At 38.2% G+C, this 16,853-nt stretch overlaps 1 protein-coding gene across 1 annotated transcript in view; it reads left to right on the forward strand.

The window, feature by feature from the left end:
• LOC119788118 (transmembrane protein 211) overlaps positions 1 to 15,975 on the forward strand; it is a 196,654-nt gene extending 180,679 nt beyond the window's left edge. The window contains exon 3 of the mRNA XM_038292275.1: positions 15,314 to 15,975. Within this exon, the coding sequence (XP_038148203.1) occupies positions 15,314 to 15,540 (227 nt within the window). The 3' untranslated portion in view covers positions 15,541 to 15,975. The remainder of the gene's footprint in view (positions 1 to 15,313) is intronic.
• Positions 15,976 to 16,853: the final 878 nt, after the last annotated feature.

Raw genomic sequence — 16,853 nt, forward strand, 5'->3', positions numbered from 1 at the left:
AGAGGCGCGCTGAGCTTAATTATCAACATGCCTGTGTGCAGACTGGAGCACGGCTCATCGCATTAGGATGGAGTCCCCGCTGTTTGTGTCCATGCTTCGCCAGCTCCCAGCTGACTACCTGAAGATTCATTGCAGGCAAAGTTCAGCTCTCCCTTCAACTTCAAACTCTTATCCTCCGAGCTGCAATTCCTCACTGCGCTGTGCACTGAAGGGGTCAAAATAAACCCGCCGCATATTTAGCCATGTGAGGCCGGAGACGGTGGTGGGCCATCTGTCGTTTTTGATGCATTGCGTTGTGCGTTTTTTCAGCTCATTTTCCTTTGAAGGTGATTGTTTTCTATCATCCTCACAGAGAGGACGCACACATACCTTGTTATTTGTGGTTTCTTCTTAATGCACAGACTCTTCTCTGCACTACTCTGATCTCTGCCTCCCTCTCTGTGCTACCTAGCTGGAAGTTGGCTGGAAAGGCAAAGGCTGGCACACACACCATGCAGTCCCATTTCCACTTCCATGTAGATAGAGTGGAAAATGGAAATACTCCTTGTGTGTCTCCAGGGAGAAGGCAATTTCTCCGCTGTAATTTGCTGTCCTTTGTTATGCTTTTATTGTGGGGAGAGACACAAATCTCCAGTGAAATTACATATTTAGACACATAACCTATTTTCATTGTTTGAAATTGAATCAGACAAAAATCTTTTTCCTCATTCAGGTCAGTTAAGATCAACAAATTTGATGTGCTAAACACCAGAATAGGAGAAGACAACATCTACAAACAAATACAGACTAAAGCTGTTTTATTTTTATATAGTTTAACCACATGATGAGTTGGCAACTTGGTAGGCTTCTAAATCTGTGAATATATCTTATTTGTATATCTGATCCTTATAGTTTGTGACGTGGGAAAGTATTCAGATATCCACAAATTTTGTTTTCAAACAGTTGTTATAGTTTTCTGTACGGCGACTGGTTCAAGGGTTCCAGATAACATTTGATTAAATCTAAAGACCTTTCTAACTGAAAGCGAGAGAAAAACTATAGATTGAAATGCATCAAGAAGCCATTATTTCAAAATCTACATAAAAAAATCCAGATTACAGTTCTCAAAATCAAATCCAGTCCAATTTTATTTATAAAGCACTTTACACATGAAGAAGTAACATTTTACTAAGCATTTTCCTTAACTCAACATCAAATTATTTACAAAGTGGCTTAAGGACAGTAAAGCTGCCTCCCAGTTAACCCGGTTCTCTAAGGAGGAACAGCCCAACATTTCAACAAACTACAGTGGAGCTGACTACATCCTGCAGTCTAAAAGGCAAGTTGATCAATGTTAAGAAATGGTTAATAAATTGCTGGTCTAGAGACAGTTCAATCATGAAAACCTATTTTAGTTGTTATACTAATATTTAGCAAACAGGCGTACTTTGCATTTTTTAAGTCTATATATATGTATATATCAGATAGCAGCTGTATATTTTTCCCCACATTCAGGCGCTTAGCAAGGAGCAATGGCAATGCAGATTCCTTCTGAAGGTATTTGTATCTGGGTCGCAGTCTGGGTTCTTTTGCCCCCAGGCTGTTGTTGTAAATCAGCTCCCAATTTACATGACCAGGCTTGAACCAAACCAGGTTATTATTGTCATCTACATGAGGGACTGCACAGCCCACCTGTTCTAATTCCTGGGAAGTGCTTGATCATGTGGAAAAGAAGGTACCAGATGATGAAGGAGAAGATGGAGGAAGGGGCTGCACAGCAGCAACAGCAGATCTGAGCTGCATCTTTAGACCAGCATGTGTTAAAAAGTAGACCTTCTCCACTGTTTCAGACATTGTATGTTTCCTGCCAGAAAATATCACTACTTGTTAGAATCGTTCTGTTGTTTTTGAGCCTTTCTTCTGAAACTTGAGCTGCAGGAGACTTAACAGTTAATAATTGTTGTTGATGTCTCTGCTGTGGAAGATAATGGGACATCAAATAGCTCTGCAGTTAGGTTTGTCCACAGTGCGCTCTCTTTCATTTGTCTTTGAAGCAAACGGCACCTGAAGATGATGTTTCTGTTTGAGCAGCCGCCTGATAAGGAGATGGTTTTTGGTGACAGCAGTGGGTGCTGCTCCCTATGGAGATACAAGCAGCTATGCACATAATTCATTCAGGGTTTCTCCGTTAGGAAAATTTCAGCATAACAAAGAACGGCTTGAAAAAGTATTCAAATCACATTCATTTTGTCATATTTATGATGTTAGTATTTATTGAAATTTATTTGTTAGACCAAAAAAGGGTTGCGAGTTTAAAGAGAAAAGATTCTTTTTTTTTTTTTTTTTACAAATCAAAACCTGGGCGCTTTGGTATTTATTTGTATTTAATCCCTATCTCAATAAAGTAAATCCAGCTTCCCTGTGCCTGAAGAATAATACATTTTCGCACTATATGCAGATGTGTTCAGGGTGCTTTAAAAAAACAACAACTTTAAATTGATGATAAAAACAATATTCATATTTTTTATTAATCATTATCAGGTATCAATATTACTATTACTATTAATGTTTCAGTTTTGTTGTCTGATTTTTTGGTACGATTTTCACCAATATTATTGTCACTATTAAACTGTAATGACGATTGTGTCAGTTCAGTCAATCAAATATAAAATATTAGGTTAACAATTACAGGGATGTTTTATGCTGATCATAGCTTTCAATTTTAGTTATTTTTTTTCAATTTTGAAACAAAGTTTCATCTTTAATATGACTGCTGCGTCTCTTGAAAGGCTCGTCTTCGTGGACTTCTTAAAATCTTTTGACTAGTTGCCCTTTGGACAGAGCAGAGTTGCAATAAGTCTCTTTGCTGCCTTCATTCAGGGATGTCAGAGTAAAGGAGGCCTGAGATTATTTTTATATTGAAAATACTGAAAATATCATTTAAACAGCATTTCTTTTCACTTCCATATTTGCTACTTTGTGCAGGTCTATCACATATCAAAGTCTGTGGTTGTGAAGTTGCATCATTTGCAGGGTTATATTTTATAAAGGCATTTTTAGGCCCCAGTATCTTGTACAAACTGGCCAGTGTATTTATCTTCTTTACTTGTTTAAAAAACACTTTTTTCTCTCTGTGCTGTTTTTCACTGGAAGAAAACTAACATATAAAATTGTAAAAAAAAAAAAAAAAAAAAAAAATTGCTTGATTTAAAAAACACTGCATGAAAAGTGGGATTTTCTTCAATATACGGCACTGTAGATTGTCATGGAACTTCAGGTTAGCGGCAGTTTACGGCAATTTGCAGGCTTCGACGAAAACTCCCGTAAATTGTCAGAAATTGACGTGGAATTTCTTAGGCAGTGTTCCCCCCATGCCTCCCCCCCATGGAATTCTAGGGGAGGCTTTAACATGTAAATGAACATGCTGTGAGCTATACAAATGCAAACCAGGGTTGCAGGGGGGGTTTTACCCCCCCCCCCTGCAACCCTGGGTAAGAAAATCTCTGATACAAAGAGATCAGGTATAGCCTCTTACATTTTAGCTTGAATTGATTTATTTAATTAAAGTATAGAGACCAAAACAGATCTTTAGCTGACAGAGCAATACATTTAGAGCAGTAATTATTTTTTTTTTAAATTTGCATTTAAGATAAAAAATAAAATGTTGTCTGTCAATATGCTCAATTCACAATTACTTAAGTGGAAAAGTTTCAAGAAATGATTCTGAGATGATTCACTTTATAACATGGCGCATTATCCTGTTGGAAGTAGCCATCAGAAGATTGGTACACTGTGGTCATAAGGTCATAGGTCAGCATGCTAAATTGGTTTTAAGTGGCCCAAAGTGTGGCAATAAATATCCCCCAAATAGATGGTAGAAATAGATCAGGCTCAGTATAGCCTAATTATAGACTCTTACATTTTAGCTTGAATTGATTTATTTAATTAAAGTACGCTAGATTACTGTGTATGCAAATGTTATGTAAAAAAAAAATACACAAAATAATTTACTTCAAAAATTAGTTTTAATCAGAATCAGTTGGCTGTAATGGTTAATTTTATTTTTTAGATTTCCACTTTTTTTTTTTTTTTTTGTTATTGAATATATAAGAAAACAATAACAATCTCAAATAACAAGTCAATAACAAATATTTCAATACAAGAAGAAATATCACAACTCCTGCTTTTGAAAAATAAAATTAAATGCACAGGCTGGAAAAAAGTATAAAATAAAAAAAATAAAATAAATAAAAATAAATAAAATAATAATAGTAGTTAAAGTAAATTAATCAGTGGGGACTACCAACTGAAATTCTTCAATTAACTCAAACAATTTAATTGCATTTAAATTCTGCATCTTTCTCAGACATCTTTTGAAAAGGGAAAGTTCATTTTTGAGAGCAGAGATTGAGAGGGAGCATTTTGCATAGCGACATTTATGGATATAATACTTTGTTACAATTATTAGAATATTAATTAAAAATTCCAAATTTTTTTTCTTTAATGGATAAACCGAATTAAATGTTTTGCCAGGAAATAAAATCTAAATTTATTGTTTTAGAAGACAGAAAGGTTCGAAGTTGATCCCATAAGTTTAATACTTCTTTACATTCATAAAAAAGATGTTTAGTTGTTTCCAATTGAGTTGTACAAAAGCCACAATTCTCAACATTAAACTTAAATCTCTCTCTTGAAAACTCATTTGAAGGATATATGTTATTTATTATTTTAAATTGTAATTCTTTATATTTAGGAGGAATTGGGAATTTCAAATAATTTGTCCTAATTTTGACTATCATAGATTTCTTAAAATTTTGTAAGAGAGCTGTGCTTTTTGTTCTTCCTGGGTACATATTATTTATAGAATATTGATTCAAAAACTTGTTGTTGCATTTATTATCTCTAATGTCCACCTGCTCAAATTCAATCTTATGGAGACAAACAATTGCAATTGCAAACAATTTATAGGTGCATTACCGCCACCTTCCAGAATGGAGCGACGCGAGCTCTTCTCGCGAGTCCTTCCGTATAACAATGACGTCGTATGTGATTGGAGGAGCCTGATGAGCCTTCGGCCCCATCGTCCAATCACGTGTGAGCTTTTGTGCACTACGACTTCTCGCGAGACCACTATATTTGCAGACATGTTTGTGTTACTATACTCAGAAGAGCTTCATCTCCAGTTACCGTGTTTGTATTTTGTTGTTACGTGAACAATGGCTGCACGACGTCTCGCGTTCAACTCGCCTCTAACTGCTCTTAGTCCACAACTTTCGGCCAGCCCGCAGACTGACGAGAAGAAACTGCTGATTGCTATCAGCGGACTGTCTCGTCAGCTTGCCCAACATACTGCCGACATGAATGAGCGCCTCACTCAGCTGGAGAATTCGATGCACTCCAGGTTGTAGTCCATAGAGGACAAGATGGCGGCTCTGCAGTCGAGCAACTTTGCGGGATATACGAACTCGAGGAAGAGAAGAGCTTTAGCTATGCTAAAAGCAGCCTAGCTTAGCTAGGCAAGCTAAAGACAACCTAGCCTAGCTAGGTAAGCTAAAAGCAGCCTAGCCTAAAGCTTTATTAAAGTGTATTTTTTGTGATTCACAGGAAGCATTATGCCGTCTTAACAACTCGGAGACTAATTGCAGGCGCTATGAACCGGAGCAGGGGTAAGGTTTAAAGAATATGCTTTCATTCAGCGGTAAAAGGACATGGATACGGATGGATACCGACCATAGCTGTACTTTTTTTTTTTTTCACAGACTACAGTCGCCTCACAATGAGGCGGTGACCTCCTATTTGCTCGGATTTGCACGATGTTGATAAAGACGACATTGTGTGTAAGTGACTTGTTTTAATGTTTTCTCCTTCCTTGTTACTGTGACTTGCGTTTGATTTTTTTTTTTTTATTCATACCACTCTCATTTAATTGTTTTCCAGCTGCCTGTAAGACGTATTATGAGACGGTATGCAGGAGCTTCAGATACACGCTGCTAGCCAGCACGCTGCGTGCTGAGGCTATCTGCTCGGAGTCGGGCCAGAAGAAAGAGGGTAAGACTTTATTTGGTGACTATTTTTCAGGTGCATTGATAGATGTGTTGTGTCCATATGCAGTGCGCTGATTCATTGTTTTTTTTTCAGCTGCTGAAGGCGAGGCAGAGTGTGCTATCAGATGAGGAAGTGGAACTCTGTAAGTCCGCCACCGTCGACCTCATGTCCGACGAAGAAGATGGCGTCGTCGGCGGTGTCTCTGGATGGATTGTACGGTCGCCGCCATTTCGTAGGCCGGATCTCACTGAACTCTGTGTTAAGCTGCAGTCCCGGTTAGAAGCGATGCCGAAGTACAGGGCCACGCACAGTATGCGTCTGCACATCGGACCTGCCTCGGAGGGAATGCTGCCTGTTACCTCCAACCCCGAGGAAGCAAACGGACCGTTCACGGAGTTTTAATTTTTAGATACGCATGTGTTTGGATACGCGTTGTATATAGTTGTGTGTGTGTTTTAATAAAGCTCTTTCTTTGCATAAACAGCTTCCTGGCAAATCTTCATTTCCTGTATAAATTAATTCATGTCCTTGATGGTAGCATAATAATTGTGTAGTAGTGTAGGATAACATAAATACACAGCATATGAATGAATAAATATATGAATGAATAAATATATGAATGAATAAATATATGAATATATATATATATGAATATATATATATATGAATGAATAAATATATATATATGCCAACCAATCACGAGCGACTTTACTTGTTTAAAAAGAAGTGGTTCCGTCCAATACTCAGTAAGAAAATTAAAGCCTGGCGTGGCCACGTGTGGTTTTGCTGCCAATCACGAGCGATTTCATTTGTTTGAGAATAGTGGTTTCAGCCAATACTGAGAAGGTTATTCAAGCCAGACCTGGCCAGCCGCGCGGGTTTGCTGCATTCATATGCTAATTAGGGCCATTAGTACAGCTGATCGCTCTCCACATACGTCAGAGTCCGTTTCCGACAATTTGTGGCACGACAAACGCGGACAAGCACGGGTTGCAAATTGTCGGAAACTGACGAAAATCAGGCAGATCTGCGGGAGTTTACGGGGGTTTACGGGGACGAAAATCTCACTTTTCATGCAGTGAAATGGGCTGGAAAGCCACCTATTACTTTTCTGAGTCCCATTCAGCCCTTGCTGTTGCTAACAGGGCTGTAGCGATGGCAGCAGAGTTTGATCTGAAGCAGAATCAGACTCGCTGTGCTGAAAAGATCTTTGATGCTCGCACAATACAGTTTTGTTACTGCAGTGTCTTGAGAATAAAAACCGAAGATGTCTGAAAGGATGAGATTACGTTATATTGGATTTCAGACATTTTTTACAGGAGTGGATTACAGATTTCTCCAGCTAAACTCGGGCATTCACACGAAAACCCGGCATGTGTGCACTTCTGTGATTTTCTTCGTTTCTGTAATAAACTGAGCCAGTGATTTCTGTGTTAGAGGTCTGCGATGAAAGTGATTCGATGTCACGCTTGGATGCCAGGTTATCACACACCTTCCTGCCCCACAATCCTATTCAATCTCTTTTCTCTCATTCTCACTGCTGAGAGCCTATTTTACCATGTCGCTGAGCTGCTTTCCATTTCTTGCTACACTGCTGAGAACAAGATTCAAGGTTAATTTAGCTCATTAAAGTGGTGAAAGGGAGTTTTTGTACAGTAGTTCTGGGTTTTCTTCTTCTGTTTTAATTCATTTTGCTTTTCTTTTGTTGTCGTCTTTGCTTCTGATACATCCATAGAACTAGATTTACCCCAACAATAAGAAGCAAACACATTGATATAATAATAATATCTTGTCATAAAAAAGGCCTCAAAGTACTATAAAAAAACAAAAGCATTAAATAAGAAATAAAATAAAAAATAGATATGTTTGGTGTTTATCAGCCCATAAATGCTTCTCTGTAGAAACAAGACAGGCTAATTGAAATCGGTTGGTTTCTTGGCTTAGTTCAGAAATTGTGAAATTGGTTACAGTTGAGGTCATTGAAGACGCCTAAAGTTAGCTTACTGTACCTAATTTAAAACCAGTTTGGATGGATCTAGACCTTGATTTGAGATACAGTTTAATAATTAAAAAAAGTTTTCACCCCTTTATCCAGTCCATGTAGCAGTAACCTGACTCCGCCAGATGGATTTGCACCGCATATCCATCAGGAAACCTTCCGTTGAAGTAATTTTGGGAAGGGGCGGAAATACTGGTTAGCTGATTGGCCTATGTTGGTGATAGACGGGCCAAATAAACCAATCAGATCAACGAAGCATATGACGTACTAACAGAGCGACGACGAAAACACAACCACAAGCCAGGCTACTCTTGCCGAAACCAGTCGGGAGAAGAGCAAAAACATCTTTTCCTCTGAGAAAAGTCTCTAGAGCAGTGTTTTGCTCTTCTTTCAGTGAAGAAATACTCTGTAATTCTGATAAAACTTGCTCGATAGCCACGCTAACACTAGTTTCATGGCTGAAGCCGCCATGTTCTTTAGACTGAACTGTCGCGCTTCTCGTTGCGTCACACCTCAACCTGCCTCAGAGCCAACGCTGAATGGACGTTCGTTTGGTGAACGGCTCCAAATTTTCTTTAACGGAGAGTCTCCAGACTGATCTGCGAGTGAAACCTTGAAAGCTTGCGAGATCAGGATGGTCTCACGAGGCTACTAGTGGGCGCCATCGTCTTCGAGGCTAACGCAACAGTACACCTTGCAGTAAATCTTCAGCATAATACAGCCACCTCCGTGCTAAGCATTTTGTAAAATAGTCTGAGGTTTTAAAGCTTCACCTTTACTCCTCCAAACAATCTTCCCATCATCGTAGCCAAAAGCTTAGTTCTTACCTGCTGTGGTTTTCTTTAAAATAGTGAATATTTTGCTTTTACCAGATGTTGATGGTCCATTCGAAACAAAATAAAAGAAATGCATTCAAAGCACCACACTAAATGTTAGCTTTATGCTTTTAAATAATGTCTATCTAGTCCATATAATAATGGTATCTCCAGCTACCAGAAAAAGGGAAAAAAAGGAAAAGAAAAAGGAAGGGAAAACTTATAATTACAACCAATAACAAATGCATCTTAAAGGTTCATACTCATATTTTATGATCAAAACCACTTGATCCTGATGAAATAAGGTTATGTCCTAATAATATTATTTAGATTGTACTTTTTGAGCCTATCATTATTTTAGTTCAGCCCCATCTGAATGCGTTTAGCTCCCACTTTAGTGAACACCAACAATATATTGTATTCCAAGCGCTGTTCAGGTCTTATCCCCCTTGAAATGATTATGTATTCTATTTTTTTGTATGTTCTACTCTTGATCCTGAACTTTTTTTAGTTTTTCCACACATCACTGGGAATTTCTAACTCTGTTAGCCATAGTAGGCCACATGGCCAATAACTTACTTCTAAGTAAACATGAAGGGCTTTACTTACCAATAAATTGAGCAAGAACTAATCGTAAAACACAAAAAATTGTATGCAAACCAGAGTGAGTTACTCATATATAAATGTAAAAAATATCAAATAACATGGTTATGTACCTTTAAGTATTCCTTAAAGTTTCCACTGCCTCATCAGGCATTGATACAAGCTTTTGCAGCTTTTGCATGAATACCTTTTTCAGGTTAAAACTGTTAGCTTGGAGGTTTGAACACCGTCAGCTCTTTGGGTCTTTTAGGATAAAAATAAAAAAGGAGCTCAGTGCTTCCTGCTGATTGTTAATACGCTGTTGGCTCATTTCACAGCCACATGTCTCTGCTTTTTTTTTTTTTTTTGCTTGATAATAAATTGTTAAGTATTTCTGTTCCTCATAATAGCTTGAATATTTTTAACCAGCTAAAGTAGTGGGGAGCTGCTGCTTGCTTCCCCCATCCCACACACATCCATATACCAGCATTGCAATATCATTGATCACTTCTCACAACCAAACTTTTGGGACAGTTCATATAGCCCCCAGTTCATATGGAGGCTATATGAACTGGAGACTGCAAACCACACATGGATTTAGTACCATTTTGTTGAATTTGTTCATAAAAAAAAGAATAGAACTGACTGTCTAACCTTATGTGTACAACTGTAATTTTGTAAATATGTAATTTTCCTTTTCACATATTACACAATCTTGCACTTAAATACTGTGTCTAGCAGTAAAGTCGGTCTTCGAGGGCCGCTATCCTGCAGGTTTTGGAGGTTTCCCACTTTAGCACAGCTGGTTATGATGATTGCAGTTGAGCAAAAGCCTGTTAATCAGCTTTCGATTAAAATCAGCTGTGCTTGAGCAGGGAAGCCCCTAAATCCCACAGGACAGCGGCCCTCGAGGACCCACTGTGGGGATGCCTGGTGTGGAGTCTTATTAAAGCACACATTCAACCTTCTCCCAGAGCTGAACTTAGAGCTTCGGATTATAGATTTATTTTGTATACTTCATATCTGCATTTACACTAGCTATCTTCTCTCTGTGGCTACCCTGAGCCCAGGCATTCCTTCCATGGTGTCAGCGGACTCTGATGTTCATTATTCATTTCGCCATGTTAAATGGATGTCCTGGTGGGACGAGCAATGAGCCTGTTCAGTCATCGGACCCCCACCTGGCATCTTCATGTCATGTCAGCCTCTTGCAGCGAACTGGACGTCCCTCTTAAAAGCAGGCCACTGGGCCTTGTTCCATCCTTTAGAGATGAGGTTTGTAGACTGAGCAGTGGGAACTACGCTGCTGGGTCACGCTTTCTCTGACCTTAATTGAAGGGTTTTCACAAAGGCAGGTTGCTGTGTTCTGCATTATCCATTCAGACTGCCTGTGCTAGCAGTGTAACAAAAATAAACAATAAAGATGCAGCAAAGCTGATATAAAAAAAATTATCCAGTTTGTTTCTTTTAATATCAGTAAAGGTTATTTACGATATTCCAGGGATTCCTTCATTAAGACAATGAAGTATTTTTTAATGAAGTATTTTCTTCCTGACAGGAAGACTGTGATGTTTAGTTTTTTTATTTCTCTTGGTTGTTTTTTCCTTTTTTTTAGGTGTGATTAAGTCGTTCTATTTGTCGGTCTGGATTTTTACAGTTTTATTTTCGCCCTGTGCTTTTGTCAAGGATTTCCAGAGTTATTTTCGAAAACATTTGTTTCTCTCTAATCTGATTAAAACACCATCCTGAACTCTATCCGCTCTACTTGATAACATCTGGCCATGACTCTCCTTAGCAGACAGTTCCTTGATTTTATTGCTGTGTTGACCTTTCTTTTTTGGGGATTATGGTCCAATCTGTCCTTTTATAACCATATTTCTTTACATGCTTTAGTCTGAGTAGTTTTAGTGGGAAGTTCTTTAGATTTTCAGCCATCGCTCCTGTTTTTTTTTTTTTTTTTTTAAGCACCTAAGACATGGCGCTACATGAAGAGCTAGCAGGGCAACAGTAAAATACTGTTTTTTTATTTCTACACACAACATTAAGAGGAAGGCTCTCAGAGTAAATTCCAATGAACGTATTTTAACGTAGAACTAAGCTACAAAAAGACTGCTAGCTACACAAGCTAAAAAACTGTATCTTTTTTGTCATTATGTGCTCTCAGTCGCTATAGCAATGATGTTAGGCATTTCTGTGTGTGTGAAAGATTTACTGAGAAACAAATTGTCTGAATGTTATAGAAACTGTATTTTACTACATTCATCCTCCTAATGTTAGACGCAAGGCAGCCATATTGGATTTAGAGGTCAGAGTGGTGAAAAACACAAATCTTTCAGACTTGGACCTACAATTTTAGCCTAGTCTAGATTTGTTGTACTTGTGTTCTGAAATGGAGACTAGGCGAAAGTTCAACTGAAGAAACTGATTGCTTTCCTACATCCACCTGCAGCACAGCCAATCAGCTTTGAACCACACCTCCACGAAAGCCAATCGGCATCCAAAGTTCATCTTAAAAGGCCCCTGATCCTCACTGTCTGCTCCTGTGTGCAGGCGGTGGTTGCGCTGTTCATTCAGATGTCCTCGTTTCAACCCACTTCCAGCCCCTCCTCCACCATCATAGCTAAAGCTTCATCAGAGTGTAATTCCTCCTGGAATCTCACTGCGTTCCCTGTCTCATCTTAACCGGTCTGGCAGAAGACCGCCATGTTGAGCCTGGTTCTGCCAGAGGTTACTTCCCTACGGGGAGTTTTTCCTCTCCACTGTCACTTCATGCTGGCTCATCATGGACAGGTTCTCTCAGCCTGTGTTATCCAAACTGGACTTCTATCTTCCAGGTCCCTGAGTGAAGCTCTAGAATCAGCTCACGCAATCCACTGGATCTCCCCATAAAGCTCAGCATACCGTCTCACTAACCAGCAGTCTACAGACTGACCAACTTCCTCCATCTCCACTCCACCACCATTTTCAGGCCTGGGGGGACACAGCCCTATTCTTTACTCCTGTTCATGCATATCTATCAAAATTAAATGCTATGTTTCCTACCGAGTACCAATAGTATTGTAAAAAGTATCAAAAGTATTGTATCAATAAATTCCTCCTAATTGTCTTTTCTCTTAGTGTGAGTTTTTCGGATTGAAATGGAGTTAGTACAGCTGCGTTTGAGAAAGAACTTCTGACTGAGGACCTTTGGTATAAGTGGAGTGGGGGCCTAGTGGTTAGGGCATTGCGCTTGGATCCCAGAGGTTCTGAGTTCAAGCCCCAATCTCATGGACTGCCGCTCTGGGTTCCTGAGCAAGACCCTTAACCCCATACTGCTCCCTGGGTGCTGCACAATGGCAGCCCACTGCTCCCCAAGGGGATAGGTTAAATGCAGAGAGTTCATTTAGTTGTTTTGTACTTGTGACAATCTAATGACAATAAAAGTTGAATTGTATACTAAAGAGACAAACTACAACATATTGCTATTTTGTTCTATTTTCTCAAAGCCCATGGAAAGCTTTCTAACTCTGTCTACTGCCCTCACAAACCATCGATTTGATCCTTTACACCTAAGCCATTACGGCTATTGCATGAATACAGCTTCTCAAAGCTTGAATCCCCTACTTTGGAACAAAAAACTAAAAATCAATATAGAGGCTTCAAATACATGTGTATATTTTTTAAAGAGTTATCTACCATCAGTTCATGGTTTTTCTGTGACTTCAGCTCCTCAGCTCTAAAGGCACTCTGACGCTGAGGAATGTAATGGAAACCCAGCCAGTTCTCAGAATGACTGAGAGCATCAGTAGCAGAGTCAATACCTGGCAGTGAGGATCAGACTTGTCTCTGTTTGTAAAAGTCCGTGGGTGCAGATGCTGATGTCTGATGAAACAAATCGCTGTGCAGGTTAGAAAAATAGTTTACACGTTTTCATTTCTTCTATGAAATACAAAAAAATGAACAATAAAAATGGTTTGTGCAACTTCTCTATGGTTCTTTAAAAGCATTTTTTGTAATTATGTGTTTATATTTTTTTAAATCTAAATAGAGTCAAAACTCTATTAAGGCTGTTAAAGCACAGATGATCTATCTACATTAGAGGTTACCAGCAATTTAAACTAGCCCTCTACTGCCACCAAGTGGATTATAGTTGATACAACAATATAGTTTTATTGCAACCACTGGATTATTAAAAGAAAGTCTTTGTAGATAAGTTTTTGATTGCTTAAAAAAGTGAAACTAAAAAATACCTACATGAATTATGACAAATATCTACAAAGTTAGTTTTAAAGTTAAATTCATAATGCTTGTCTTAAAAGGTTAGGCAACTTAAACGTGCACTTAAGCCTTCCTTTGTTTTGGGTTTTTTTATTTCATCAACATGTTTCTTTTGATGGAAAGTGCTCAAAGTTCTATATTCAACTTGAATTGAATCCCTCTTTGGAGTGAGCTATGGATTAGGGTGATGGCACAGAGGCCTTCCAACCTCAACGCCTTGGAGCGCAACGTGAAACTTGATTGGTTCAAATTATCTGTGGAAACTTGCAAAAAGCCACACTGCAAAAACAATCTAGAAATAAGAAAAAAACAATCTTAAATTAAGTGTATTTACCCCTAATTTGAGTAGATATATAAGATTTGCCAAATGGAATGAGTATTTTACTCAAAAAAATAGATAATTAGATAATATGCACTTGAAATAAGACAATTCAATTGTGTTTTCCTTACTTTAAATGTAAATTGTTTTATTCCTCTGGCAAAGTGTCTCTGTTGCATCCTCAATTCAAGAAAAAATGACTTAATTTAGATTTCTATTTTTTGCTGTGTATGGTTTTGTGTGGTGTAATGCTAAAAGATTTTTATGTTAGTAACTAAGACGAATGTAAAAACATTTCAACATAAATTTTTATTCATCTGAACAAAAAGTTTTTTTCTAAATATAAACTTCTTTTAATTGTATCTCCTATTAGAAAGCAATGTCTTGTTTAGTAAAAATGTCTGAAAATCTGGTGGGGGTGTGAATCATTTTGGCCTGAACCGAACGATATACATTTTTTGGTTCATTATATTATTAATCCTCTCAGGCTCACATTAAGTTGTAGTTGAAGGAACAATCTGATATTTGGACAAATGATCATATGGGGTAGTAATATACAATTCAGACCTTTTTTTGAGAGAGACCTTCACATGCAATGAATTTTGGGATGTTGCAGATTTGCAACAGTGTCCCGGAGTGGTAAATTAACACTGAAGATTGAATCTGATAACAAAATTCGAAAACAAATTCTCACAAAAGTAGAGACAATTGGCATGTATCATATCTATAAACATTCATGATTCATCTTATGTAGTATTGATTTCAAAATAATGGAAATTGATAGTGATACTTATATGACATTGGTGCTTAGAAAATCTGTTTCAGTGACACCAAGGACTCAGCCATGTTGAAAGTGAGTCAGTTGTGCTATCTGGTGAGCTGGAGAGAAACTGTTTGTTGAAAATGCACAACTAAGTCCTTCTGTTGCACTTCTGAGTAACAAAAGCTCTTAAACTATGGATGTGGAGTAATTAGCTAAGTGGCTTTTAGCTGTTGCAAATCTGCAACATCTGCCTGGAGAGGAGAAAGAATGAGAAGGAATGAACAAATAAAACAAATGTATCAAATGTAATCTACACATAGGACATCTTGATGTATTTAGATCTTTTAAAGATTGTTGAAAAAGAACAAAAACGCTTTCTGAAAAGTCCAGAGAGCCGATCCAAACATATGGACATTATGCTGCTATTGAAATCTAATTAATGTTGTCACACATGAGTTTCTGCAAAGTGGAAAAACTATTTCATTTTTCTAAAACCCTCCCTCGCAGTTTTTGTCTTACTTTCTAACCTCTCCTTTTCACCTTTCTCTTCGCAGTGTTCATAATGGCTACTGGTCTGCTGGTGTACCCTTTCGGCCTTAACTCCTCACTGGTTCGATCTTTCTGCGGAGACGCTGACATCTACTACGCCGGCGAGTGCCAGATCGGCTGGGGCTACATGCTGGCTATCGTTGGAGTCATGCTCACCGTCTTCTTGCCCTTCTTTGCCAAATATGCACCGAAGGAGCAGCTGTCCCCCACCCCTCTGCCCACTCTGTTATAGTTCAGCCTTGTTTTTTTTTCTCTCTTTAACTCTTGACCACTTTGTACGATCAGTACCTAAAGTCCTGAAAAGCTCCTGAGGAAGCCCCACTCAGCCATAACTGCAGCTGAAAATACAGAAGAAAAAAAATCCAAAAGCCGTCTTCCTGCATCTGTAAAGTTATTCTTTTTTTTTAATGTTTAATTAATAAAAAAGTCCAACCTCTAAAATGTGAACTAGGTTTTATGTTTCTGTGAAGACATGTTGCATCCAAATGGAAGCATGATGCTACATGGCTCCGGGGTTTCAGCGACATTTCTGTTCAGTGCAAGTTTTTTGTGTATAAGAAAGCTTGATAAAGAGGCAATAAGGACAGTTTGAGAATTTAAGTACATTTGAAGGATGCAGACGGACGTATCTGAACTTTAAACGAGTCGTCTCTAAAATAAATTGTGTTGATAAGTGCTAAACAATTCTTTAAAAAAGGACTTAGAAGGATATTTCGCTTCAGATGCTTCTTGTCTTTTCGCCTGACAGAGAACTAATGGAAGTTAGGACAATGTTCAGCTTTCAGAGACTGAATCCAAGGAAAGGACACAGAGACGCAGCGTCAACGCCGCAGAAAGGACAATTTCAAAACCAGCCTCCTTTCCCATGAGGAGGTAAAAAAGATGTTTGTTTCAGTGCAGTGTTGTTATAAAAGGAAAAAAATCTAAAAAAAAAAATGTTGAAGACACTGCTTGTTTTTGTCAACCTTTTCCCCAGATTTGTTCGTGTGACGTAGTTAGCTTGTGTTCTCTGCCCTCAACACCCGATACTAAACTTCAATTCAGGAAATAAAAATGTTGCAAAATGCCAGGAGGTGTAGGGAGGGTTTCTAAAACTGCATGGAAAGATGGGTTCTGTTAACGGTGGAACTGATCTAGATTTTAAATGTGATCTGACCAAATTGTGCCTTTTAACGCAACAAAGACAAGTTTCATACAGTTATCAGGTCTCTCTCTAATGAAAGCAGAGGAATCTGTTGTGCGATGTGATGTGTTTTTCTCCTCTATTTTTCCTCCTAGTGGTAAAGTGTTTTTTTATGTACTTCATGCAGTGTGATCTCAGTAATGTTTGGGAGGGAAAAGACGTCTATGAAGATAATAGCGAAGATAATAGCCAAGAGGAATGCAACACACTTTTTTTTCATCATCCTCTGAAACGTTTCTGCAGATTATCCAAAAGAGGTGAATCACTCCAAGTGCTTCATTAGGAGGTGATAATGCTCACATCCTTTCTCTGCATCGTTTTTATTGAATTTCATGTAGAAATAGAAAGGATTTAAAAAGTGT

Source organism: Cyprinodon tularosa, unplaced genomic scaffold (genome assembly GCF_016077235.1).
Source record: "Cyprinodon tularosa strain WSP-4 unplaced genomic scaffold, ASM1607723v1 ctg31, whole genome shotgun sequence".
Lineage (NCBI taxonomy): Eukaryota > Metazoa > Chordata > Actinopteri > Cyprinodontiformes > Cyprinodontidae > Cyprinodon > Cyprinodon tularosa.